Here is a 27,905-nt window from a genome sequence, read left to right as displayed (position 1 = left end):
CCGCAGTTTGCGCAGCGCCGGGCTGCCCGTAACGTAAGCGGAGCGGGCCGGGGCGGCGGCGGCCATTTTGTGCCGGGAGCGCGGAGCAAGAAGACGCTGGTGTCTCCACACTGCCCGGGCCCTGGAGCCGACCGAGAGCCCCGCCGTTCCGGCCGCTGACGCCCAGCGGGTCTCGGACCCCCTGACCACCTCTTCTCCTTTTGTGTCCCAGCAAAGAGGCGAGGTGGCGCAAAGCGAGGCCTCCGAGGCGCAGCCGCCCCTGGCTGGACCCTCTCCCCGTACCCCCAGCCCCTCGCCGTCCCCACGGCCGGCGTTCCGCTGCCTCTCACCCACCCCTCCGGGGGCGATGAGAGGCTTCGGGGACCGGGGCCGCGACCGAGACCGCGGCGGGTAAGGGGGAGGGGGGGTCGGCGCGGCGGGGGGGCTGTGGGGAAGCCGAACGCTTGCGTTGGGGGGCGGGGGAAGGCCGCGGGGTTGGGGGGTGTGTGTTGGAGTGGCGGTGCTGGAGGAGCCGAAATCCCCTCTGTGGAGATTCCCCCCCATGGATTCTCGTGTGGGGGCGGGGGTAGTTGGAGGCTTATCGGTTCCCAAGGCGGGGTGTTGGCTTTTGGGTGTTTTGTGGGGTTTTTAATTTTTTTATTAATTATTTAGCTTTTGCACCGTTCATGTGTAACTAATTCTGAGCCTTGCGTGAAATTTTAAGGCCTGCATCCATCTTGCCCCCTTAATTATTTTCTGCCAGCCGCCTTATTTACCCCGCGAGACCCGTGGCACCCTCCCCCCTGCAAGCCACGGAGGTCTCGGTGGATCTGGCAGGGCTGGCTGTCCTTCTGTCTGCCCTTCTGGTTGTCATTGCTCCTTCTGGACTTACTGGAAAGATGGCAGTGGGGGGAAGATCTCCCTCAGCTGCGCTCCCAGGCTTACCGTGATAGGAAATGGGATTGGAAACGCTGCCTTGCGGGGGACTTGGGCACTCGGGAGGGTGATCAGTGAACCATGGTGCTGGACCACACTTGCCAAGCTTACATAGTGCTACAGAAATTGTTTGTCTGCTTCTGTAAAGGCCTCGTGCTTGATACTCTTGAATCTGTTATTTAGAGGAGGTTCGGCTTGCAAAAGGCTTTTGCAGGTTTGATTTTATGTGATTTTTTTTCTTTCGACAGTGACAGCAGTAAATACAGTGTCATTATACTGCGTGACTAGATTGAGTCTCGAGGTTTTTAAGTGTTGAAAGTAATAAGGCTTTCGTGTCAGGCCTTTTTAAAGAGAAAGTTAAAACTAATTTCTGAGAGTGGCATTTTCAGATCATGAGTAGTTCTCAAGGATTAGCAAAAAACATATAGTGTGGGTTCTGCTATATGGTAAGCTAGATCTCAATTAATGAGTCTTCTCTCCGTTTTTTTTCCTGTTTTTTTTCTCCCTCACTTTTTTTTCCTCTTGTTTGCCCTTACCACTGGAAGATTAAAGAATATTTTTCTATACATTGCCATGCACTTTGACATTCAGTTTTTTGTTGTCTCTGGAGGGAGATAGTTGTGTCATTGCTTTATCTTACACCCACATTTAACATTCTGAAATTAAAAGATACTTTCATTTTTTTTCACAGAGAGGAGGGTTCTGGTGTTTTTCTGCTAAGAGATTTCCAGCTCAGTTTAACACAAGGACATTGGAGTAAGCGCTTTGGCAAGTCTGAGATAGATCAGACCACAGCTGGTTTTGGAGTTTAGTGAGTGAGTTTGAGTATGCAGATTTATATACAGTTACTTAAAAGAACACTGGCCAAAGCGTTGCCACAACACTTGATGTGCCTTAAAATTAGTGTTATTTCATTTTCTGTAGAGTCTTTAATTATAGTGGATGCTTCTCTTTTGGATCAGGGCTTTTGATGAGTAAAAAAAGTGCCTACATGCTTCTTTGTGAAGTTTGTAGACATTTGCATGGGTTTTTTTGCATGTTATCCTTGAAGTTTTAGTGCTTTCAGTTTGCTACATACATCGTTTTAAGGTGTGAAAATATTTGTAACCACTAACAAATATCTTACTTCATAAATAACCTGTGTAAAATATTGGGCCACCCAGTGTGCTGGTTCAGCACCTTTTGAAACTTTATCACCATTTCTTTTGTAGTCTAATCACATAAAAGGGTTCTAGTTTTCTCTGTCAGGAATGAGCTGTAGGTGATTTCTTAGGATGGAAAATTGTTTTGTTTTGCTCTGGAGTGTATCAGATTTACTCAGTTCCGTCCCAGAAGTGATAGCACCAGTAATAGTAGGGAAGAATGTTTTGACCCAGCCTGAATTTACCTTTGGAAAGAGAGCTATTGGCAAACCAGGGAAATACTAGATTTAAGTCAGTTTGATTGGAGTTGGAATCTCCTTTTCCTTGGAGTCAGAATGTGAAGTGTCAGTTACAGCCAGTTTAGCAGCTGAACCCCCACAGAGGCAGCAGCGTTCAGGGGCTGCTGTAGGGCTCCTTCCTTTCAGGTCAGTATCCAGGCATATTGAGTGTAAGAGTGGAGAACTGAAAACTGTGTGCCTTCTGTGTAGAATATGTCATTTTTCTCCCTCTGGATAGCTTTGGAGCAAGTATTCATAGTGTTACAGTGTGCAGCCTTGCAGGCAGCCCTGTCATGTTTCCTTTTCTAAGGGAACTTACCAGCCCTTTGAACCTCCAGTGGACTTGAGTGAGGTTATGGGTTTTGTAGGAACTGCTTGGGTACTGACATTTTGACCTCAGTCTAGCATGATTGGTAACAAACATCATCATTAAAGGTGAATGTCCCTGTAAATGAAAGTCTGTGCCTTTTTTTTTCCTTTGTCCTGAAAGGAAGCATAATGCTTAAGTGCATTTTTGAAGTTGTGTTTCACAGTCTTTTTCCTAAGAGAAAACTTGATGACTCTGCAAGCTCTCTGGAGGGATCTGATAGACACACAGATGAGAAAATAAGGGATATTTATAGGAAAGGGAAGAAGCCTAATGCACAGTTGCAACACAGCAGACAATTTAAAGCTAACTTAGCAGGTTTTAAGTTCAATTATATCTACCATATACTTGGCCTTTCCAACAATTTAACCACTTCTTCCTGTTAAAATGTTGATTTGAGTTCTGTTTCTTTGGTCTCTTAGTCACTATAATTTATAGTTTCCATTGGGAAGTGATTTTAAGAACAAATGTACTTAATGTTTGAGCAGGTAGTGTTGTACTTAAGATAATTCAGAATTTTTTTTCAGCTGTTGTTTATTTTTTGGTAACTCTTCTACCCCTTCTTTCGTCCACAAGTTATTCCTGTAAGAATGTTGCTTAGAGATTTTTGTTGCTTTCAGTTTATTTCATTACCAATTTTTTGTTTACTAGTGGACTACCTGGGTAGGGTGCAGACACTTTGGTTTTGCTGTCTAAACGTTTGAAATGGGCATGTCTCATGAATTCATGTTTTGCATAAAGCTGTACCTTTAGGACAAAAATGAACTTGATAGCATTTTGAACAATTCTTTCTGCTGAGTTTGTACAATACTGATAAAAGTGCTGTAACTTTTTTTTTGGGGTGTGTTATTTTACAGTACAATTCATGATATTTGCAGTAAATGAGCATATAATGCCACTGGCTTTTTAGTTACTCTTACAGCTTCCTGCCAGAAGCTCATGTTTTGGCTATTGCATTAGCCAGCCATTACAGTTACTTCTTACCTTCTGAAGTGTATATATAATTAACCGGATAAAGAAAACTTAGAGAGAAAAAGCAATAACTTTTGAATTGTTCTGCTAGAACAGAATTTTTTTTTGTGAATATGAGCTTTTTACTCTCTTCAGTCTTCATCACAATGCATTTCAGAGAGGATATGATTTTTCCCAGCTTATTTTTGGTTTTTTTTTCCTGTTAGGCTGTGTTTTAAAAATAAGGGTTTTTTTAAAAAAATGTTGTTGATTACAGAATTACAGATGGACTTGCAGGTTTGGCTGGGCTTGTTTACTTTGTACTCTTCAGTCTGCTGTTTTTCATTTGAGGCATGCTTCTTGATAGGAAGGGGGAGAAGATATGGAGGGGGAGATAGTGAAATAGCTGTCTAGTGTAAGACTAACCTTGAGAGACAGAGAAGGAATTTGCAAGGAGAGATTTTTCTCATCCCTTTTATGTAACCATGTTGTCAGTGCACTGTCAGTTTCAAGACAAATGCTATGGGTGTACAGCAGGCATGTCCTAGAAGCAGGAGCTTTAAAAGGGGTGGTTTACAATAACATGGTTTTAGGTTCAGAACCAACCCAAAGCAGGTTTATGTTATTTCAAGAAGTTCTATACCATCATAGTGATTGGAGGGAGGTGACTTGCTGGAATGTTGTGCTTATACGTCAGCTTGGGGAAAACACAACAGAAAATGGTTAAGAAAATTCCAGAATAGTTCTAGAATAGTTTTTAAGTACTGGTAGCATTTTTTTAAAGTAACTAACATTCACATTCACAGGTTTGGAGCAAGTCGTGGAGGTCCTCTTCCTCCAAAGAAATTTGGGAATCCAGGGGAACGTTTGCGTAAGAAAAAATGGGATTTAAATGAACTGCCCAAGTTTGAGAAGAATTTTTATGTGGAACATCCGGAAGTGGCCAGGCTTACTCCAGTAAGTGTTGTGTTGTCTACAACAGAAAATGTCACAAGCTGAAAAACTTGTCCTAGGAAGTCTGTGAGAGCATGTAAAGTAGAGCTGACTCTTCATTAAGCTTGTTTGGCATGTGTACTCAGCTGTATACGTTGTATTTAACTTTAGCAAAGGATATGCTTCTCTTCTTGGTTGCTTTTATATGAGATAGTTTATGTTTTGTCATTTGTAATGCATCTTTTTTATAATGCTTGTCTGGTCTAGTGATTTGTCAGTGGAGATAAAACTTAGAGAGTTACAGTCCTGGAGAAGCCCTGGAAAATGTAAGATAATGAACTAAAAGTGACAAAAATACATGAAAAATATTTGAAAGTAATATTTTGTCATAAGAGTAATTTGAGTTGAAGGAGGCCTTGGGGGCATCTCTAGTCTAATCCTCTGCTTAGAGCAGCACTAATGGTAGGTAGAACTAGAGCAGGTTGCTTAGTGCCTTGTCCTTTTGAGTTTGAATATCCCAGGGGTGAGGAGAATTTATATCCTCTCTGGGTGACTGTCTCAGGTCTTAATGTTTCTCATGGGATTTTGAACATCTTTCCTCTAGTGACCCATCAAGTAGTTAAAGTAGCAGTTAAAGGTCACTGTTAGCCCAGTCTTTCCCAAGCTAAACAAATCCAGTGTTCCCAGTATGTCTTCATATGGCCTGTACTGCAGCCTCCAGCTTTCCCCCATAATTGGTCATACCCTGTTAAAACCATGTCCTTCTCACACAGGGGGCTCAAAGCCAGATGCAGTACTCTGTGTTCACTCTGTAGATACAGAAATCTTCCTTTCCTACCGAACTTGAGTCTAGTCTTCTACTCTCTAGTGCAATGTGTTTTTATAATTAGAAATTAAGAGATTTTGTTCTTAACATGAGGCAACAAACAAACAAAATGTCATTATCTGATCGCATAGACTTAAAAATCCTTATGCGAAATATGCATATGGCATGGAGGAATTGAAGGGGGTATTAACTTCCTAAAGATACCACAACTTGAGCTACTGAACCATTGTTTGCATCAGCTGTGTAGCTGCCTTTGGCTTAGCCAGCTAAAATTTTCACATTTTCCCAGAAGTAATTTTCTTTTGCCTTTTAATTCAAGCTCAAGGGATTCTCAGAAATACTGAATCTATTGCTTTGGATAAAGTGCATATTTGGTATTCATGTGTCTCTGCTGATTTCTGATAAGCGTTACAATAAGGTCGTGAATTGTCAGAAGAATGTTGCAAAGGGTAGTTGGACTTGCAAGATAACCTAGACAAAAATAAAACGCTTTTTCTGATCCTGAAATTGTGCTTGTCTACACATTTCAGAAATATTACAAGAAGTTCCTTAAATGAATTGTGAGGTCCTAGGGTATCATTATTATGTTGTCAGTTTCTTTCATTATCTGAAATTATCTGAAACATTCCAGGCAACATTTGAGTTGCAAATTATCCAGCAAGAACTCAGTATTTAACTGCTTCTGGCATGTGTTAATTGAAGGAGGACTGCCTGACCTTCTGTTCATGGTATATTAGGACCTCTTTAGTTTGTTTAATTCTTAGCACTGTCACGTAAAGCATATTTCTTATCCTCTGTTCTAATCATTTCTCAAGCTGTTGGTCGTTTCTGACTTCTGGAAAAAGTGCAATTCCTAAAAATACTCCTTTAACATACTTTTCATTTAGAAGGGTTGGTTGTAAGAAGAGATTGACATTTGTCCTTCTAGGCTATATAGAGGGCTCATACCTCTAAATATCAGAGAATCTGTACAATAACTCTGACTTAAAGTCTTAAGGGAGGCAGTCTTTTCTAGGTCTCTGTTTGAATTTAGTTCTCTAACAAAACTGTTACCTAGAGGTGAGAAGATATTAGTACTTAGAAATATGCACTTTAAGTCCCTGCTGATATTTGACTTTTTTTTTTCCTTTTTTCATAAATAGTATGAAGTTGAAGAGTTGCGAAGGAAGAAGGAGATAACAATTCGGGGGATGGAGGGCTGCCCCAAGCCAGTGTTTGCCTTCCACCAGTGTAGCTTTCCACGTAAGTATTTTTGCCATCTTTAAGATCATGAAGATTGCTCAGAAAATACCTGAACAGTTACTGATTCTGTTCTCTAAAAGGTTCTCTAAAGCCTCAGTTATTCTTTAAAAATGTTATTCTTTTCTTGAATTCTGAAGAGTATGTGATGGATGCCCTGATGGACCAGAACTTCACAGAACCCACTCCGATTCAGTGCCAAGGCTTTCCACTAGCCCTCAGCGGTCGTGACATGGTGGGCATTGCACAGACCGGCTCTGGGAAGACACTAGCAGTGCGTATTCTTTCCTTTTTTTTCTTCAGCTAGCTTTCCTGGTCACCTGGTAGAAATTACCTATGAGTTAGTTTTTGGGCTTGGCAGTACTAGCAGTGGGATGATTACATTTTTAAAGCTTCTTGTATTGCATCATGGGGGACACTTGAGTTTCAGCTCAGCTACAAGCCTGTTGTATTCACAGGTGTGTGTTTTGTGCATCTTCCTGTTTGGATGCTTAGTCAGTTCTCTTTGATCTATGCTTACATTATGGTTTAAAAAGCAGGATGTTCTCTTTAGCATACTTGTTTTATAAACAACATAGGTTAAAATAAAAAATGGTTGAATTTAAGCATAGACATTAGTTTTAACTGCAGTGTTAAAAAGGATTTTTATCCTTTATGAAAAACATTGGCTAAGATAATGATTACTCAATCCTGCTAACTTACACTCCAAATTTAAGTGAGCCTTCCTTTCAGAGGTGCTGAGCTGTTTTTGTGCTCGTGCCAAAGTGGATGCAATTGGTCAGCAGCTCTGAAAATCTTCTGTTCTGCTCAATAAATGCAGGTATCTGGTTTTGCAGAATCACAGTTTGTATGTATTACAGAATAATGTTTTCTTCTGTTTTTAGTACTTGTTGCCTGCGATTGTTCACATCAACCACCAGCCATATTTGGAGAGAGGGGATGGCCCAATTGTAAGTGCTTGTTGATTCTCTTCCTTTTTGTATGTGCGGCATGACATTGTTAATGAGATGGTGCTTTATTTAATTGATGTATTAGAATAGTAGTTTTTCCTATCCTGTTCCTATCTGAATAGGAATTTTTACTATCACAATATAAGCATCCCACTCAGTTGAACTTCTGTGTAAATGCTGACGTAGTCTAAAGATGTTTAAATGTTTTAACTAATAAAGAGCAGATGGTCCAATTTTGCTTATGGTTTTATGTTAGGGATGTGTATGCAGCTTGACTCTTCCTGAATCACTTCCTTTTGCAGTGTCTGGTTCTGGCACCTACTAGAGAGTTGGCCCAGCAAGTGCAGCAGGTGGCTGATGATTATGGCAAATGTTCAAGGCTGAAGAGTACCTGCATCTATGGAGGAGCACCCAAAGGCCCCCAGATTAGAGATTTAGAAAGAGGTAATTTTAAAATGGGTGCTTGCAGTTTCTGGAGGAAATGGTATTGTAAAGTCTCTGTAAAAATAAAACTTCTCAAAACCTGTCTGGAAGGGGGTGAGAGTGAATTAGTGCTTCATTTTCCAGTTGCAGTGATAGTTCATGAGGTAGTTCTCTTTGCTGTATAGTGACTTGGATATTAGATTTTCTTTTTGTTTGCTCTTTGAACATTCTACTTGTGAAGGTCATCAGGGTGTAGAAAGGGAATAAGAAAACTTCACAGAAAGAAAACTGGTTATTTTAAGGAAATGCAATACCAGCGTGTTTAAGGAAAGATTTTTCTTAAAGCAGATTTCAAGTTTCTGTCTATATTCATTTGAATAATCAAACTTTGTTTCTGAATATATAGAAGCCTCTTTGGACAGCAGGAGCAGTGAGTAGTTTTGCTTTGGTCACAGGTTTTTTTTGTAGTTTTTGTTGTTTGGTTTTTTAAAATTGTTCTTAAGCACTAAGCACTATGTACCCTGTAAGCAATCACTCTAATGTGGTAGTGCTTTAGTGATCTATAATTTCAAATTCAGCAATGTGCTGATGGCTTTCATCTTCACCAGATAAAAAATGTCATGGGATTATGTGAAAAGGTGGAGGAATTGTTATCAAGGCAGATACACAAACAGATCTATTCAAGAAGTCAGAAAATTTGGCTCACCACTGCAGTTCACAGGGTCCTTATTGCAAACTGCAGTAGTGGGAGAAAAGCATGCATGGTGGAAGTTTGTGGGATATCTGTGTTCAAGAAAAGAGTTGCTTTCCAACTCAAACCCAGCATCTTCAGTGGCAGAGTCCAAGGTTTCATGAAGAGTTCTTGGGAGGATCAGCATGCTGGGTTTTTGCACACCTTTCTGGAGTGCTGTAAAATAGATATACTGTGTGAGAAGAAACTCCTTTTCATGCCTGTTCTTCCTGAAACTTACCTACTGTGGACATTTCAGTGACACTGAAATACTCACCTGTAAAATTTGGGAATTGGTGGAAGCCAGATCTTCCTTTTAAGGAATGTGTAAATCACCCAACCTGGTGTTAGTTAGGAATATTTGAACTCTCTTCTTATCCCCACAAACATTGGTAAGATGGTTGTCTCTCACTGTTCGTGCATAATTGCTCAGTATTAAGGCCCATGCTTTGGCTTTATATATTAAAAAAAAAAGTGAAGGTAATTTGACACATACAACAAGAAGAGCACTTCATATTTGAAAATGACAGCTCTCTAGACTGTGTAAATCTGGATGAAGGTTTTTCAGGCTTGAGTAGAAGCTTACTTCATTTCTGATTTTTGGACAGCTCTTCACAGGTGTTCTCTGGTAGTAACCTTTTAGTTTCTGTACTGCATTTATTATTCTAATGGCACTGTAACAGTGATTTCAGAATGGAAAACATATTAAACAGAACTAGGGCTTCTGCTGAAGTGACTCAGTCTTGGGTACGAATGAGGGTGGTGCTTTTTTTTTTAAACAATTTTGCTTTGGAAGGTGATTCATTCTGACTAAAAATACCAGTTGACATTCAAATGAAGAGCCTTACTCTTTTTCCTTATTCTCTTCTGAAGGTGTGGAGATCTGCATTGCTACACCAGGTCGCTTGATTGACTTCCTTGAGGCTGGGAAGACCAACCTTCGTCGCTGTACATATCTGGTGCTGGATGAAGCTGACAGAATGTTGGACATGGGATTTGAACCACAAATTCGTAAAATTGTTGACCAGATAAGAGTGCGTGATCCTTTTAGAAGGACAGTCTCCTTTGTATTCCCGTTTGAAATCTAGTACTATAAACAGATCTGTTTTCCCTTTTCCTTAGCCTGACCGCCAGACTCTGATGTGGAGTGCCACCTGGCCTAAAGAAGTGCGCCAGCTTGCTGAGGACTTCCTGCAGGACTATGTTCAGATCAATGTGGGAAACTTGGAGCTGAGTGCCAACCACAATATCCTGCAGATAGTGGATGTATGCATGGAAAGCGAGAAAGACCATAAGTAAGCTGGTGTTCCCACAATTTTGCTTTCTTCAGTTGTCCTTCAAAGTCTGCAACACTTTGTAAGCCTTCTAGGAATTCTAAATAGTGAAGTTACTTGTACTACTATTTAACCTTTGAGTGTTACAAAGTAAGTCAGTCTTGTAATTAACGATTTTCTTGTGTATATTTTGACCATACCTACCTCTGTAAACCAGCAGAAATTCTGTGTGATACTGACTAACTTATATGGATGTGTGTTGTGTATGTCCCCAATGTCTCTTGGGAGAGACATCCTATATTCTGGTACGCGGCTAAACATCTTGGCTCTCATGTCTGTTTTAGACTGATACAGCTGATGGAAGAAATCATGGCAGAGAAGGAAAACAAGACTATCATCTTTGTGGAGACAAAGAGGCGATGTGATGATCTCACTCGAAGGATGCGCAGAGACGGGTGATTAGCTTCTCCCCTTCCTCCACTTCTTTCCTAGTGGGAAACAAAAATTGTAATCAAAAGCAGTAAGGTTTAAATGTTTCTGATTCTGTTGTTGGGAGCAACTTATCCATTATTTTCTGGGCTCCATTCAGTCATTGTTTCCCAAAAGATTCCACTTCATCAAAGCATTAGTACAAGAGAGAATGTTTCTAAGTGGTGCAGCTTTTTTAGTGTATCAGAATCCTGATATGCTGATGGAGACTGTATCAATATAGCAAACATGATTTGGCTTAAATGGTTGTTTATGTAGGTAGTGGGTTTACAGTACACATGCTGGGTAGCTAGAAGCCAGGGAACAAAATATTTCTCAAATCTTACAGTTTTTCCCTTTTAAACAAAATGCCGATAAAGCTTCCTGTTTCCTTTAATGTATGTACTTTCTGTCTATACTAACGTACATCTCTGTTTGGCAGTTGGCCAGCTATGTGTATCCATGGAGACAAGAGTCAGCCAGAAAGAGATTGGGTGCTTAATGGTGAGTCCATCACTGACAGGAGAATAACTTGAGCTGCTGTACTTAATTTACCTAGACATGTTTTTCTCTGGTCTGGTTTTTGGTTTGTTTTTTTTTTTTTTTTTTTGGGGGTGGGGTTTGGTTGGTTGTTTTGGGGTTTTTTTGTTTGTTTGTTTGGGATTTTTTGGTTTTTTAATTGGTTTGGTTTGTTCAGGTTTTTATCTCTAGACCAAATAGACACCTATAAAAGGACTTCTCTTGCCTTTGTGCTCTTAATTTCAGTACTTGTTCCTTTTTTTGTTTGTTTTGATAAAACAAAGTGGGAAAGTTGCTTAACACAGGTGGATTTTGAAAAATCGGTGAGGCATTATATCCTGACTTGTGGGGATTTCTGGAATTGACCCACCTTATCTGTCTTCTGGAAAATGATGTAATGTAAATCAAATTCAGGTAACTTGGAAAATCTTACTTCATAGCATGCTTTGTTTTACAGAGTTTCGTTCTGGAAAGGCTCCTATCCTCATTGCTACCGACGTTGCATCTCGTGGGCTAGGTTTGTACACATAGACCACTCTTGCCTACTGCTGCATATTTTTCTTCTTTGGACTGAAAAATGTTTCTTAAAAAAAAAAAATTCAAAGCGTGATTTTCCCCCACATGTGAAATACGTTTTTTAACATTAATCTTTTTTTTTTCTTTCATATTCAAAGTCTCTTCCTGCTCCTAATGAACAGGCTTTGGTCTGCAGCAAGGCCTAGGCATGACCAATCGATCGCCAAGAGGGAGAAGAGACGTCCAATTATGCAACCCAACCCTTCCACCACACTCACTTCTTCCCCAAATCCAGCTTTTGTTGCTGGATGCTAGGGATGGATTGCTCTCAGTTCAGAGCGTGTCAGATAAAGTTCAAGTAGGAAGCTGTGGGAGAGCATTTCGACAGCAAATAGCGAATATTCTCCCCGTATGGCACACCACAGATTTGAACATACCAACCCCAGTGTACACGCATGTTTACCCTGCAGATGTATTCACATCTGAGAAAGCACTGCTCCAGATCTTTGCTCTTGACATGTAACCTTCCCTCCTCCTCTGTGTTCCTTCTAGGCAGGACCACTGAGATGATATATGGCCTTTAACATCTTGTTACCCAGATGGGTAATTGAATCAAAATCGCACAGCTGTGTTCTGGTGGCATGAAAATGATCTGTCTGGATGCATCAGTTGGTGCCCCCTTTTATAATAAGCATATTTGTGTTGTGAAACACCATGTGCTGAGCACAGTCCTTATGCATCTGCCCACCCTAGAAGAGGAGGATGGCTGCTGAAGTGCTCTGAGTTTAATAACAGATATTGAATACTCTGCCCACCCTGAGTGTGGTAGACGATAAACTACTTGAGAGTCAATGTCTCACTGTAGTAAATTCTAGACAAAACGACTGCAAATGGGTGGAGATTTGACTCAGAGAATCTAGTTTGTTAAAAGCCTCAGTTACCTGAGCTCTCTTTATATGCTGAAAGGGTGGCTGTGCTGTGCATCATATGGTCACTCTAATACAGGCAGACCATTAACAGACTTGGCAGCCTTTGTTCACACAACCTTCACCCCTCCTTCCCCTCCCCCCTCAAAAAATGTCCAGCACTTCATCAGGAAGTGATTATATGGACTTCAGTCTCTGCCCTCTAGGGTCATGTCTGGACCTGTGCAGTTAGAGCTTGGGCCTGTTGGGAGAAGGGACTGAGGCCTGAAACCAGTTTATATGAAAGAGAGCTGCTTTCTGTAGCAGCATTTTTTAAACAGGCTTGCTATGTGCTGGTAGCTTCTTTGTGCATCTTGCCTAGACATTTAAAACAGCCTCAACCCCCAAAAAAAAATCAACAAAAACCAACACTCTCCCCAAAAACTACTCAATTGGATAACACTTCAGAAAACAGTCTCCTCACTTCCCATCGTCCCCTTCACCCAAGCTAAGGGGGAAAGGTATCAGAGTCTGTTTCTTGTTACTGAACAACATCTCTACTTGTTTTGGGGCCCTGAGTTTGCTGTTTAAAGTAAGTCACTTAACTGGCAAACTTCTGGACGACTTCCTCCAAGATCCTGGAAAGTGAAGGCTTCTACCTAAATAACATAAAACAGGGGCGCGCGCCTTTTGGCTGAGTCACCAGGGCTTTCCCTCTTCCTAATGGAACATTGGTTTCAAAAAAGCTTCTTGCAGGTAAGTTCTGAGTCCCGTAATGACTTCTTTGTGATAATTCCCTGGAGTGAGGTCCTCTCTCTGCACTGATTTTTTTTTTTTACTTTTTTTTTTTCAGTCTATTAAACTAAAAACATTGAATTTGTTTTGTTTTGTTTAACAGAAGCTTTGATATCAGCTGCAGATTATTCTCAGTGCAGGGGTGGGGATACATCTACAATGATGGTCTAAACAGCGCTGTAGACTAGCGTGTTTGCTAGTTTATATCTGTCCCATTTAATAATTGGAGACTGTCTGTGCCATAGCATGTTCTGATGGTCTGGCAAAGGGAATGTTTCCCAGGTAGCTGTCAAAAATGATTTACAGTCTCCATTCCTGATCCTGCTACATTATTTTCTAAAAGTGCAGGAGGATTGCAAGTGTGCACAAACACTTTGGCGCACGCTGGACTGGAGAAGCTGAGTCTTGTGCACGCTCTGGTCTTCAGCAAGCTGTGTGCTCTACCAGGACCACTTTCTAATCTGGAAAAAACCCTTGCATCTTCCTCTTCCTGCCTTCCCATTCTTTCTGCTCCTCCCCAGTCAAGTCAGTTCTGTCTGCATTGGTAGCTACAATTCCTTGTGCTTTCTGACAGGAAAGCACATCCTTCTATCCTCTCTGGTAATTCAAGTCACTTGCTACTGGATGTGCAAAACGGGACTGGCTGAGGACCATGTAGCCTGGAGCTTGTCAGTCTAGCTACACCCCGGCTGTGAAGATGCAATCTGTCACACGTAGTCCTCTGTATTCTCCACTTTCCCTTTTTAAAAAAACTGTTGCATCAAGGACCTTAGCTGGAGACTCGCGCAGCCCCCTGTGAAACCTGCCTTCTCACTCCCTTTTTTTGGTGTGATTCAGGACTTTGGAGTCAGCAAAGACTGAGGAGCCCCCCCCCTTTGCTGTAATAAGAAACAGACATAAAGTCCCCCTCTTGTCACAACAACCCACAATGTTTTTATTTTTCCTACAACCCCTTTGAAATTGATGCAGTCTGGGCAATAGATGCAGTCTGACCCTTTGGATGTAATTTTTGTATCTTCATTTTTTTGACAATTGCCCCTAAGAGCCCCAAATAGGGGACAAAAAGCGTTGGAGGACCTGAAACTTTTACCTGAGCCCAGGTTCTCCGGCGCTTCCCAACCAAAAGGGGCTACAGAGAAGCGTCTAAGCCAGTTCACAGAGCGAGCGTGTGTGGGGACTTCTCGCTGCCACGGACCCTTGATGCATGCTCCCCGCGCTCCAGTGGTCCCGTGTCAGAGGGCGGAGTTTTCGAAAGGAGGCCGCCAAAAATAAAAGGCAAAGAGACGGGATCGGCTGCAGCGGTTTCCCACAGGAGGAGGGAGTGTGCATCGGTCTGGTAACAAACAGAGAATGTTTCTCTCTTTAAAACAAAACAAAAAGAGGAAAGGAAATCACAAAAATCTGTGTTTTATCTTGGATGTTTTCAGAATATTCTTGTTAAAATGCAGATTTTAAATTTTTTTTTTATGAGCTGTTAGGGCTCTTAACTGTAGAATGGTGCATTTGAAAATACTGTACAATATAGCAAATAGGTGCTCTTGGTACTTAAGGTGCTTTCACTGAAGCACTGCACTAACATTTACTTGGTTTCTGTCACATAAGTTTACAAAGTCTTGTCTTAAAACACACCATTTGGAATTTTAAATTTTAAAACTGTTTTGTGTACAAAGCCATTTTGATAATTTTATTTCCTGCTTCCATCTGAACTGGAAGTAGGGAATTGCTTACAGAACTCATATTATCCAAATTGTGCAAGCTTGCCAGAGCTGGACAGAGCAGCACAGAAATGTTAGTGCAATGCATTCTAGTGATAACTGCAAAGCTGAGTTAAGGTACTTTAGGTCTGAATAATTTTTAATGAGTTGGCTGAATAAAACTAATGTGATTTGAATGCCTAAAGCTTTAGGTTAGGGGAGTTAGTCCACTGTATTTTATTAGTACTGTAAAAGTAAATATTTTTAAGACTGTCTTTTATTTCATGTTGCCGAGCGGAAGGTAAGTGATCTCATTACTGTTATTTTTTGTTAGACTTCTCCCAACAGAGTAAAAGCTTTACCATGGCAGTTCTGCCCTTCCTCCACCCCAGTTTGCTCTGTCTGATGGTGACATTTTCACTTTACAGATTGTGTTAAAAAGAAATACGAAATTCAGTTAACTTATTCACAGACATCAGTGTCTTTGACACAAGAAGACAGAGAAATGCATTCCGGGGAGGATGACTTTGAGTACAGGGCAAAGCTGCTTTAAAATTGCTGTTCTTTTTCAGGACACTGACCTCTGTTCCTGATGATCTTAAATTTCAGTCTTCTACTCTTTTGGGATGAGTCTGTCTTGTATTTATTCCGTGCAATTACTAACTTTGTATTTTTTTTTCTTATTACTGTCACCTGCATTCGTGCTCCCCACCTTTCGTTGGCACGTCCTCTCTTCTTCTCCCCTTTCCTCAACCCCACCCTTTCACTGTGCTTCGCTCCTGGGCACTTCACAAGACGTGGAAGATGTTAAATTTGTGATAAACTACGACTATCCGAACAGCTCTGAAGATTATGTGCACCGTATTGGCCGTACCGCACGTAGTACCAACAAAGGTACTGCCTACACCTTCTTCACACCAGGAAACCTGAAACAAGCCAGGGAGCTTATCAAAGTCTTGGAAGAAGCCAATCAAGCCATCAATCCAAAGCTGATGCAGCTTGTGGACCACAGAGGAGGAGGAGGTGGTGGTGGAGGTAATGGCACAAGGGAGAAGGGCTACACAGGGCATACATTCCCCATTTTGAGGGAGGGAATGTTAAGAGGGTAGGGAAGTAGTATAGGCCTGAGATAACACATTAGTAATAAAGCTGTTCTGTACTTGAGGTCCCAACACTTAATATAGACATAGTACTTCTGTCCCAAGAGAGAGGCAGTCCCTTGTTTTACCTTAGCTGTAGAATTTTTTTCTCTTATAAGGTCATCAGAGAGCTGATTTTGCTTGAAGTAATTACTTCCTCACAGCTCCTACTAATGACAGGCAACAAGGTGCGTGTCCAAAATGGAAATCAGTAAAGGAATACACTGAATTTCAGGAGCTTATACACTTTTTCTTCCCGTTCCCTGAAGGAATAAGAAGTTTCCTTATACTTCCAAATTAGTCCTGAATTTCTTCTGTTTCTTTGTCTCCAAGCACATGCATAAAGAACCCTTGTTGTGCACAGCTGTGCAGAAAAGTTGCAGTCTGTCAGAAGAAGGTGCTCCTTGGGAGCAAAATTGGAGATGTAGAAGGGGGAGAAAGGGTGGCCTAAGTGTACCAGAGATCATTGTTTAAGACTTGTTCATGGCACTAAATCTTAATGTATCCATCGCCAGGAGGTCGTTCTCGTTACCGAACGAGCAGTTCGGTAAACAACCCTAACCTGATGTACCAGGAAGAGTGTGACAGGAGGCTCCGGGGAGTGAAAGAGGGCCGCAGAGACTCAGGTGGCTTCAGAGACCGTGAGCGTGGTGAAAGTTTTGCCAACGGAGCCAACAAGACCTATGGCAGTGCCTACGGGAGCCCAAATTCTGCTTTTGGGGCAGCACAGAGCCAGTATGGTTACACTCAAGGGAGCTATGGAGCAGCTGCCTATGGCACAAGTGGCTATGGCACTGCAGAGTACAGTGCTAGTGGCTATGGTGCCAGCACCACAGCTGCCACGGCTGGGAGAACCTCACAGAGCACTACCCAACAGCAGTATGCAGGGATGGTGGGGCGCTCGGGCCAGCAGCCACAGCCGCTCATGTCACAACAGTTTCCGCAGCCCCCTGCCACTAATGTGATGGGCTATATGGGACAGACTGCCACCTACCAGTACCCACCCCCTCCCCCGCCCCCGCCCCCCTCCCGCAAATGAAACCACTTGCTGGTGACCAGTGTAGACCTCTTACATTTAAAGGAGCCTTTTCTTTCTCTTCTTTCCCATTGTGATGTCTCTCATACAGGTTAGACTTAGAATTCACTATCCAAATCCTTTGAGCCTATCAAAAATGGCCCCCAGCCCACATTAATGACCCTGTCCTTTTTTTTTTTTTTTTTTTTTAAGATATATGTATAGTTGACTGGAAAATTTATTATTTTTGTCTTGCATGTTGAGGAATTCGGAAATCTTATTTTTTCTAAAAGAAAAGGGTATAAGGCAGATAGGTTCCAACTGGATCATCTTGGTGTCTAAGGTTTGTGGGAAAATTTGCTTTTGAGGGAAAGAAGTTTCTATTGTGTAACACATTAACTTAATTTCAGCAGGAAGTATAAAGAAAGATGGGAAACTCTGGGGGAGCCAAAAAGCACTTCATTTAAAATATAAATGCAAGGGAGAAATGCTCACTTCTCCTAATCTTTTTTTTTTTTAATAGCTCACTAGTACTGCTTGTATTCTTACTGTAGGTGACGTTCCATAGGAAAACTCTTCTCATTTGTCTAAGCTGGGTGGTGTTCAGAGTAAAGCCTTGGGTATATTATTGGCAATTTCTGTAGTTCTGGAAGCTCCATTTTCTGCTGCCATAACAGCCTGCAGTAGGGAGCTTGGGTTTAGAAACCCCCTGTCAGACACCAAACCTGTTCTTGCATTCACTACCTGAAAATCATGTACCCACAGTTGCTGTGGGTACCACTGCTGAAATGTTCAGCTAAGTAAATTCTTTCCCTACTGTTGTTTAATTGCAGCATCGCAAATGCGTGGAGCCTGATTATCATTAAATTAGTTACTGCTCTCAAATTTCTGTTTGGTTTATTGAAGGAAGTCTTCCTTAAGAGCCTAGAAATTAATGCAGAACTGAAACGATGAACAGTGTTATCTTGTTTGTCTGTCCTTCACAAGCAAACTCCCTTTTGCCATGGGGAATGTTCTGAGTGCCGCTACGCTCGATAAAATGTGACAGAGTTTTCCCCACTTAAATTTAAGAGGTTTGAATAGGGTGGGCTGGGGGGGGCGGGGGGGAGGAAGGCAGGAGGAGATTGCCTGGGGTCTCCTTTTCATGAGGTAAGCAGTGAGCTGGTTAGTGCATCTTGATTCTGAAGCTTTGTTTGTTTTGTACCTTGCACTGACTATCGCTTTCTCTGGCTTTTGAGTGCATTTCCCTGCTCCACTGGTCCCTTTGGGCTGAGCTCTTGCAGGTAGGTAGTATTTTAGAAAATGTTAGAGAAGAGTGAAATTTTAGTACATACGTAAATAAAACTTGTTTATTTTACAGGCTAAGGTGGGTGTGAGGGGGATTTCCCCCTTTAGTAAAGCATGTTGTTGACTTGTTATTTCTAATACCAGACGGTTCAGAGACAGTAGATGATAACAGGAGTTGGCTGCTCTTGGTCTGATAAGATGACAAAAGGATGGATCCATCTCCTGGTTTGAGGCATGCTCTTTGCATTAAGAGAGTGCAGGGGGCTTGTGGGTTTTTTCTGTTGGCGTTCTTGCATATGGATGAACAAGGCAGCCCACTCCTTCTGTAGCAGAGTGGAACTTCTTATAGCCCTGAAAACAGCTTGCTTATACAGAAATTATTTCTTTTAACATTTAATTTCTTCCCAGCGTAAAATTTTGGGGGATGGATGTGCTTTTTTTTTTTTTTTTTTTGTGCAGTACACAGGTAGGTTGCTGACAGGGAGAAGGGAGATTCCTTCCAGAACCTCAGTTCCCTGGTTCCATTTTATATTCCCAGTGCATGGGCAGGAAGTTCTTTTGCTTGTGTTAAGTGAAAGCCAGAAATATTTTGTTTATCCAGGCACTGACTGATAGGTCTTTGGCCTCCCTCACAAGCAAATGTAGAGCTTTTTTTTTTGAGAGTAGAATGCAGAAATGCATTTGAGGTGTGTAGGAGTAGGACATCTCACTGACTGGCTTGAAAAAGGGTCTCTGGACCGCCAAAGCTGCCTTATAGCCTGTTATAGCTTTCACTTTTGGGGGTGACTTGTGCATGTGTAAACATCGATGCCAAGTCTTGCAGTGCTTTGTTGCCATTGAGGTCAGCTGAAGTCCAGGGTCTCGGTTCAGTTCAGAGTGTCAACCAGACCACTGAATGCACTGTGGCATGTGCTGCCCCTGTCCCACCTGGTGCTCTCTGTTCCATGTACCAGCTGGAGGGCCCTTGTTGATAAAGCATTAGCCTCTAGTGTTGTTTGCATTGTTTTCAATCTGTAAAAAGTTTGTGGGAGTGTCAGATATCTGAGCTGGGTGTCTCCTCCCCTCCCACTTCCTGAAGCAATTTACTGTTTGGATTTCTCTGAACAATGAAAGAGTTACTAGCTTTGTGTGGGATCAGCATCTTGTTTCACACACCTGCTGGTCTCTGAACACATTCCTGTTGTATTAATGAAGACTTGAATTGAGAGATTCATAGATCTGTGGTGTTGAGGCACAGGATACTAAGAGCTGTGTTACTATTCTTAGTTTGTAAATTGTCCTTTTGATACCATCTTGTTTTCTTTTGTAGGTATAAATAAAAACACTGTTGTCAATAAATTGTGAACTTTGTCTTTATTTTTGGAATGTAAAGCTGTCTTTGCCCCTGTTCTTCCCAGTTCTTAGAAGTCAAATTCAGGGAGGTGGAAACACTTCTTGGCAACCGCCTGAACTGTAATCGAAATTGTCCCTGTTTGTAGAACATAAGGAAACTGAAAATAAGTGAGCGGGGAGGATATTTGAATACTTGTGGGATTAGAAGATCCCTGTTATTCAAAGGCAGTGTGTTTTTCTTAAATGTTACAGGGCCTGAATAGAGATAGGGTCAGGCAGAATTAATTTTCAAGAGGGTGTTAGTTCATACAGAGTTAAAGTAACAGTTTGTAGCATCTGCTGTGTCAGACATGGCAACCTGTGAAATGGGTCAGTTAAGTTAGCACACTTTATTAGTGTGTTACGTGTTCCCTTTACCATGGGCACTTGCTGAAGGACTAGTGGGAGTGACATTTTCTCTTGTGCTGCCTCAGGGTCAGGGTGGAGGTGTGTTTTGAGTGTAGATGCTGGGAAGAGCTGGGAGAGAAGAAATTGCACTACTTCAGTATTGGCCAGTATTGGCCAGCACTAGCACCAAATTCAAGTGAGAAGAAATAAAAAAATGGAGAGGAAGAGTCTGATGGATGAAAAGCATTCCAAGCCCTGTCTTCCTGGCACTGGGTTGAAACTCTGCTGAGCTGTCCATTAGTCAAAAAGGGCCAGGGAAGGAAAGCTGTGATCTTAAACAGCTTCATCTTTGGGATTTCTTGTGCTGCCTGTGGTATGTCTTCAAACAGGCATGGGAAGACTTAGCTTCTTTCCTTTTAGGACTGCAAAGAGAAAGACAAGGTAATGAGTAAATTTAATGGAATTCAACTCTTTTATTGTTTCTACCATTTTGTGTTTTCTGACTTGCGATTTAGAGTGCCAGATAGTGGGGTGCCAGGTTTGCAGGCTGCCAATGGGAGAGAACCACTATGAAATGCTAAGAGGGGAAAGCACAACCTATTTATCCTCTTTTATGCTAAAGGAAAAGGTTCTTGTTTGACTTGCATGGTGACTTGTTCTCATGGGTGGACAATCTTAAATATTTTTCTCGATGATGTGCTATTCCTAGTGCTTTCCTTTCCTTTTGATACAGAGCATGGCCTGAATCAGTGTCTGTGGCCAGATGCCTGCTGAGCCCTCCCAGCCCATCTGAGCTGAACCTTGGGATGGCAGGGATGTCTCTGGGAAATGCCAGAGGCCCATGGGCTTAGATGGGGTGGCTGGACTGGGGACTGTCCTGTGTGTGCAGTGGTCAGTGGTGCAGAGTGGCCGTGCCTGGCACAGGGTGGTACCGGGGTGGGCACTGCGGCTGTGTCTGTTGTGTGCCAAGGGCAGGGCTGTGATGTTCTGAGGATGTGCCATGAGGGAGGGCCTGATGGACTGAGTGAGGCTGGAGGAACTGCCAGGCTGGAGAGCTGGAGGCCTTGTGAAAGTCAACAAAGCCAATGCCCATCCTGCCCTGGGGTGGGACAACCCCAGGCACCAGTTTGTGCTGGGGGCTGCCCAGCTGGAAAGTGGCTTGCCAGAAAAGGCCTTGGGTGTGCTGGTAGACACCAAGGTGAACACAAGCCATCAGTGTGCCCTCGTGGTGAAGCAAAGAGCCTCTGGAGCTGCATTGCCAGCAGGGTGAGCAGGGAGTGCTTCCTCTCCACTGAGCCTTGGGAGGCCCCAGCTGGAGTAGTGGGCTCAGAACAAGAGATGGGGAGTCAAGAAAGACCCCAAGAGCATCATGATGTAGGAGCACAGGCTGTGAGCTGAGACTGTTCAGCATTGAGAAGGCTGAGGGGCACCTTACCCATGTGCACAAGGGCTGGATGGGTGGAGTGGAGGCCCAGACTCTACTGAGCAGTGCCCAGTGACAGAGCAAGGGACAATGGGAAATTCCACTTAAACATCTGAAAATAGTATTTTATAGTGAGGGGGGCCGGACAGTGGCCAGAGAGGCTTCACCCTGGAGATGGTCAAACTCTTACGGGACAGGACTTTGAAAAATGTGACCAGGGGCATGGATTAGATGATTTTCCCCCCTCCACCCTGACTGCCCACACCCCTGGCCATTCTGTGAAATACAAGCTCTTTGGGGAGCTGAAAGCTTCCTCAGGATATCTTTCATGTCCTTGTGTTAAAAAGAAGGGAGCTCATCTAGTTTTGAAAACAAGATAAAAAGAAGTAGCTTTCTATAAAAATCCCTTTGCAGTGCTTTGGTATAGGCTCAGAAGTCTTACTAAATCCATTTTTTATATAACACATTTTTGCTTTTTTCATCATTGCTGCCCTTTTTTTCTGAGCTCTTCATTGTTAGAAATGTTTTGAAAAGTTTGGTTTTTTGAAAGAATGTAAGAGATGCAACCTGCTAAAGTACTGCTGGCTCTCATAAATGATTGCAAAGTATTTGCATGTCTTCAGACACCGTTTCTCTCCCATGATCCAGAACATTTGTGTAAAAGAAAGGAGAAAAAAAGCAATTCTCTTCCTGCTGTGATGTCCCATTTACAAATGTTTTTTCTTCTGCCTCCTGTATCATCTAAATTTTGCAGCTCTGCCACTAGCAGTGTGAGAGATTTGAAGCCAGCAGTTGTGTTTTTTCCCCCTTTTGTTCCACCATCACAGCTACAAAGGGTATGGATTTCTCACAAAATACAGGACACATGAATTGAGCAGAGCTAAAATGGGAATTAGTTTAGAAAAGAAAAAAAAATGAATTGACGTGGAGCACCTTGATGGCAGTTTTAGAACGTATTTTTCTGGCTACAAAAATATTTAATAACAGAAGGAAGTCTTAATCTGCCAAGGCCAGCCACCTGCTCAGTGCTCCTGTCACCTTTCTATCAGCAGGTGTATTGCATGAAGCTACAAAATATCCATCCCTTGACACTTCAAACGAGGGCTGTCATTACTGCTTTTGGCAGACTTGTTGGGGAAAGTGAAGAAGGAGGAAAACAGTTATCCCCTTGGCTAATTTAATCTAATTCCATCCTTCTCAACAGAAAGGTGTGTGTTGAAGTGTCCTTCAGCCTCGGCAAACCACAGCATCTATCAGGCAAACCACAGTTCTATCAGGATTTATGCCCTTGGTGCACTTTTAAGCTCTGGTGGCCATTTACCAAAGCATGGCACTGAATGGAAGGGGCATCTGATTTTGGAAAACAGGAGTGTCTTGTCTATGCAGATGCCCATCTTCCTACAGAATCAGTTCTTCACAATCAAGAACTTGATCTTCTCTATCAAAGGAAAAGGTTTAATAATATCTCCGTATGTCTGCAGTTGCTTTCTCAGGTACATTGTCTGCCTGCAGCTATTTTTTCCCCCTCAAAGTTCTTTTTGGGTTGTTTTTTTTGTGTGATTCATAATCTTTCAAAATATATGTAGAATTGAATGTACTTCAGTTGTTAACTTCTGAGGGGAGGTTAAACCAGGCTTAACTGTGGTTTAATTCTTGCTGTGTTTCACACACACATCCATAGCCTTGCAAGCAGTGATGCCCACTCTCAGTCAATAGATATGTTTTCTAAACTGGACTTCAGGTGCACAATATCCACCACAAACCCAGCAAAAAATAAAGTCCTGCAAGGATTAACACATGGCAAGCTGCAGCTCCACGCTATACTGCAAGAATGAACGAACTTTTCTGTTTTACAGCAACCTGTTTACCTACCTTTGGTGACGTAGAGATAGAAGAAGTCGCAGTAGAAGATGGTTTGTACCACCCCGGAGACGACAGCAATCTGGTCATAGAAATTCTCTGTGTGGTAGCGCCAGACCCAGTTGGCAATGTAGAGGGCACGGTAGAGGCCCAGGAAGAAAAGGTAGTGTGTCGTGATGGTCTCTGCTTCCCCTGTTTTGCTGATCATGAAGAGCTGAGGAAGGATAGCCACGGACTCCAGGTAGATGGAGAAGGTCCAGAGTATCTGTGAGGTGCAAAATGAAGGCAGTGGGGAGTCAGTGCTGGTTAGCATGTGTTAAGACCTAAAGCTTTTCGTTTGGCAAATCACTGATATGTGAGGGGGATGAGTAGTGCTGCTGAAGTTGGGGAAAATGAGCTCGCTGTGCTGGGAGTGAGAGGAGACAGCGCTGAGCTGCTCTGTAGATGGTACTGTCTTCAAGGCCTGCCAACTTTGCCTTTCCTGCCTGCTTTTGCTGTTAAAAATCTTGGCTATTCAACATGCTGCTCACTCTGCTGCCTGGTGTAAGGCTGCTGCTGCTTCCCTTCCCTTTTTCTGCCTCAGCTTTTCCTTACCTCCAAGGGGGTGAAGCTGTGGTTCTCCAGAAATGACAGGCCTGTGACAGGGACCAGCAGGAACTCGAGGCGGAAAGAGTCGTTCTCGCTGTCAAACGTTTTCCGGAATTTCACGTAGATCATATACACGGTGACATAGGCACAAATCAAAAAAATGACCTGTGGGAGAGAAGGGATAAGACAAGACCTTACCTGCAATTGCACTTTTCTGTGCTTAAAGAGAAACTGGCTATCCCAGAAGTCAAGATAGTGGTGAATGCATTGCTTGTGTTGCCTTACAGATTGACTTCTGCTGGAGATATTCCAGTGGTCAGGTAAAGCTTGCCACACCATGGGAATCTCATGTTTGAGTTCCTCTGGGACACGCTTTGAAGAGATTGGCTCGGTGGCAGCTTTATGTTAATGCTCCTGCCGTACAAGGACACCCAGGCTTGGTTCATGGCATCTTGTTCTGGTTTTAGTGATACTAAATATGGCTCAGCTCACTCACTGACTATGGTAAGGGGGTTTTTTGGTCAATGGAGGGACACAGTGGCACCAAAGGAAGCATCCTTATCCACCTTTCCTGGCTGAAAAACTCAGTGACTGTGTACCCTCACCTCCCCAAGAAACCACAGCGAGCTGAGGGGAACCTTTGCTGCTGCACTGCCCTCTCCTTACCTTCATCACAGTGTTATAGACAGAGATGAAATTCGTGAACAGGTCCAGGTAGCGGGTTGTGAAGACGAGGGCAAAAAGTATCTGGCTCTTCCCAGAGATTCCTGCATGGCAGGGAGATGAAAGGAAAGTAAAGCAGATGAAGGGAAAGGTCTGTGGGACGGTGGTTTGCCCTTACACCTCCTTTGGAAGAATTGATGTGTAAGTGTGTTGTTTTGTGAGCCAGGGCTGGTGTGTGGGTGCTTAGGTAGCTCTACCCCAGAGTGGCCAGAATCTCCCAAGCAACAGGGCAGGTTCCTGCTGATGCCCCTGAGTGCTGCTTGTAGGAGCTGGTGGTGCTCAGTGGGCATGTTCACCACTTTGGCCGGTTCAGTCCTTGCTGTCCTAAAAAGGCCTTTCTCTTGTCTCTCCCCTTTGCCTGCCCACCACGGGAGGGAAGAGCTGCAGGACCAGCCCCAGGGCACTGATGGAACTTGGCCACTGCTGGCAGAGAGATGCAGTCAGGCCCACCCACTCCTGTACCTGTGATAATGGCCACAGCCCCAGCAGCCCAGCCCCAAAATCTCATGAGGAGGGAACTGGGAGCAAAACTCTCCTGCAGGAGGCTGCTGTCCCGATTTGCTCACCCTGGGATGGGGCAGCCTCTGGCAACTGCCCACCACTGGCAGAACCTCCAACCTAAAGCAGCTTCCTCTCCAGGTTATTGGTGATGGTGCTGCCACAACCTCTTGCTCTCCTTTTCCACCTCCCTCCAGCCTTGCCGCCCTCTCCTTCGCCTCACCACCCTGAGACCAGCACCTGCCTGAGGCTGTGCGCCTTGCCACATCACATCCTTCCAGCACAGCCCTCTCCTGGCCGGGAGACCTCCCAGAGAAAGAGGATGACTTCCCTCTGAGAGCCCACGGGGGTGGGCTGCCAGTTCCTATGGGCTATCACTGGCCTTTCCAGCTCCCATTTTGTTGTACCCTTCACCAAACTGCCCTCCGAAAAGGGTCGCCCTCCTTCCCTGGGACATGGGAGCACTCACCAGCACAGGACTTGGACTTCACAATCTTCAGCAGGAGAATAATGATGGCCAGCAAGTGGGAGACATCCCCCAGGATGCGGAAGATGTTCATGGTGCCTGGGGGACTCCTCTGGGGTGGAGAGAGTGGGGCTCTTTCTGCAGGCAGGGAGGGCAAGGGCGGGAAGTTTTTCTCCGCCGAGCCTCGACTGAATGAAAGATTTCCTTCGGCTCAACTTTCCTTTTTCCCTGAGCACGGAGCCCTTCCTTCTCGTAGCACAAAGTTCAGTCTCCCCTGCCCCGTGGCTGCAGATGCCTTTCCCCTGCCAGGCTGGATGTCTCTCTTGTTTACTTTTCCACCGAGATGGATTCTCGCTCTCCCAGCCCAGGGCCTTCCTCTCTCAGCTTTGGGCTGAAGTTGGAGTTTGTCTCGCGGAGCGCTCTCCGGGCTGAGCAGCCCCGAAGCAGCGCTGGGTGACGGTGACGTGGCTCCTGGCTGGCCGGGGAGGAGAGAGAGGAGGAGGCAGAGGCGGGAATAACTGCGCTATTTTTCCCTTTCTCTTTTTTTTCCTTTCCTCTTTTTTCTTCCCTTGCTTGTCTCAAGTTACACACGGAAGTGTGGTTAAAGGGGAAAAGGCAGAGGGAACAGGATTCGCATCCTCTGGCCTTGAGGACACACCCTCCGGCCAGAGGAGGGCCAGGCTTTCCAGGGATATTCGCCACGGGCGCAGTAACCTCTGTCCTGCTTCCATCGGCAGCCTTCTGCTCCCTGCCCTGCCCGGCCCCATCCCACCTGCAGCACCTTCTCACCAGTGCTCTGCCTTGGCTCCTGCAGCCAAAGAAGGAGTGGAGAGATATTTGAATTATCCAGCCATTGCGGCTCTTCCACAGCTGTTCATGGACAGCCATTCCCTGGTGTCTGCCCCACCAGGCACCCCTTCCTTCAGGTGCCCTGTCTGGAGCAGTGTGGATCCCTGAGCACAGAAAAGATCCTCCCAAGGGCTGGTTTGAAACAAACTTCACTGAAAATATTAATCCTGGATTCCTTCAAGAGGGTTACAAATAACGTGGGGAATGTGTTGAGTGAAAGAAGCGCGTGGTTGCTGCTGGTTTTGTAGGTTTCATGGAAAGGAGCTCAGCAGTGACTGTAAAAAGTTTTAATACATTTGAAAATGTATTAAGCTGGGTGACCAGCTTGTTTTGGATGAACCTTGTCCTCGGAGCAGCAGTTACAAAGGGAGATCTCATGGCAGCAGCAGGGAGATCCAGCAATTAGATAGTCAATATGTAATCACTAATTTAAAGTTGCTTTAGTACAACCTAATGGAAGCTGTAATCTGTCTCCTTGTCCCTGAGCAAATCACATCTGGCTGTGGGTCTAATTTGGTTACTCTTGGATTGTGTGATCCTGCCTGCTCCTGTCCCAGAGCTGGCTCTGGCTGCTGCCCTCCCTGTCCCCAGCCACGACACGTGGCCATCCCCTACACATCTCTCTCTGTCCTTATGGGCTTGCTTGGAGTAACATCCTTAACGACCAAAGTGTAAAAATATTATTCCTGGTGCTTTCCGAGAGGATTAACAAGCCTATTAGCATCACCGCTCCCTTTCTGAATATATTTGCATACATTTCCTCCCTGCCCATTAGGTTGGCAGTTGTGTTTTCCCTCTCTGACGCTCCAGCACCTGCATCATGGGGCTTTTCCAGATGGATTCACAGGCCAGGAAAACACCTGCTCAGCCCCGCGAAACTGGAGACATCCCTGCCTGTCCCCAGCAAGAGCACTGAGGCAGAGGCTGCTGCGGTGGGACAAGGGCAGGTTAGAGCAAAGGAGACGCCTGGCAAAGGGCAGGGACTGCCTGAACTGGGTTTCCAGACATCAGAGTGGAGCTGCCTGGGATTTCAGCGGGGCTTCACAGGGCTGTGTGGGTGCTGCTGGAAGCCAAGCCCCAGCCCTGCTGGTCCTGCAGGTCCTTTTGCAGGTAGGCTCCATCCATGGAGCAGCGATGGGGGGAAGGAACAGATTTGGGGTCCTCTCTTCCAAGAGATCCCCTTCCAATCCCCTGGTGTGCAATGCCAGAGCCCTCTCGTCTTTGTCTTGTCCCTGCACTCCTCTTTGCAGCTTCTTGTCCCAGCCAAGGGAAGAAGTCCCCTGCAGAGGGGTGGCAAAGGTTTATTCTCCTCATCTTGCACCTTCCCAAGAAGAACTGATGGGCCCAACTCCCAGCATTGCCTTCTGCTCTGGCACCAGGAGCCACCAGCTGAGGTGACCATTAGAGGAATTT

At 44.0% G+C, this 27,905-nt stretch overlaps 2 protein-coding genes across 2 annotated transcripts; one reads left to right on the top strand and one right to left on the bottom strand.

Moving 5' to 3' along the window:
• Positions 1-31: 31 nt before the first annotated feature.
• Positions 32-19,704, top strand: DDX17 (DEAD-box helicase 17). Its single transcript, XM_030959341.1, has 13 exons — positions 32-390; positions 4,460-4,610; positions 6,555-6,654; positions 6,792-6,925; positions 7,536-7,601; positions 7,904-8,045; positions 9,628-9,788; positions 9,877-10,049; positions 10,373-10,483; positions 10,939-11,000; positions 11,473-11,532; positions 15,721-15,960; positions 16,580-19,704. The coding sequence occupies exons 1-13, from the start codon at positions 347-349 to the stop codon at positions 17,101-17,103; spliced, it is 1,968 nt and encodes a 655-aa protein (XP_030815201.1). The 5' UTR covers positions 32-346; the 3' UTR covers positions 17,104-19,704.
• KDELR3 (KDEL endoplasmic reticulum protein retention receptor 3) lies at positions 19,701-26,223 on the bottom strand. The gene is made up of 5 exons (XM_030959342.1): positions 25,647-26,223; positions 24,623-24,723; positions 23,963-24,121; positions 23,381-23,633; positions 19,701-20,507 (listed from the first exon to the last, which is right to left on the bottom strand). Exons 1-5 carry the CDS (start codon positions 25,735-25,737, stop codon positions 20,467-20,469), a joined length of 645 nt encoding a protein of 214 aa, XP_030815202.1. The 5' UTR covers positions 25,738-26,223; the 3' UTR covers positions 19,701-20,466.
• Between the last annotated feature and the right edge of the window lie 1,682 nt (positions 26,224-27,905).

This window comes from Camarhynchus parvulus, chromosome 1A (genome assembly GCF_901933205.1).
Source record: "Camarhynchus parvulus chromosome 1A, STF_HiC, whole genome shotgun sequence".
NCBI lineage: Eukaryota > Metazoa > Chordata > Aves > Passeriformes > Thraupidae > Camarhynchus > Camarhynchus parvulus.
Note: the sequence above shows the minus strand (reverse complement) of the source record. Positions and strands in the feature narration are given on the sequence as shown.

Excerpts from the sequence above, each read along its gene's own strand:
- DDX17 (XM_030959341.1), top strand. The coding sequence starts at position 347 with ATGAGAGGCTTCGGGGACCGGGGCCGCGACCGAGACCGCGGCGG. Across the intron at positions 4,611-6,554 it reads AAGTGGCCAGGCTTACTCCA|TATGAAGTTGAAGAGTTGCG; the intron begins GTAAGTGTTGTG and ends TTTCATAAATAG. Across the intron at positions 8,046-9,627 it reads GATTAGAGATTTAGAAAGAG|GTGTGGAGATCTGCATTGCT; the intron begins GTAATTTTAAAA and ends TCTCTTCTGAAG.
- KDELR3 (XM_030959342.1), bottom strand. The coding sequence starts at position 25,737 with ATGAACATCTTCCGCATCCTGGGGGATGTCTCCCACTTGCTGGCCATC. Across the intron at positions 24,122-24,622 it reads TCTATAACACTGTGATGAAG|GTCATTTTTTTGATTTGTGC; the intron begins GTAAGGAGAGGG and ends TCTCTCCCACAG. Across the intron at positions 20,508-23,380 it reads CTATCTCTACGTCACCAAAG|TCCTAAAAGGAAAGAAGCTA; the intron begins GTAGGTAAACAG and ends TTCTCTTTGCAG.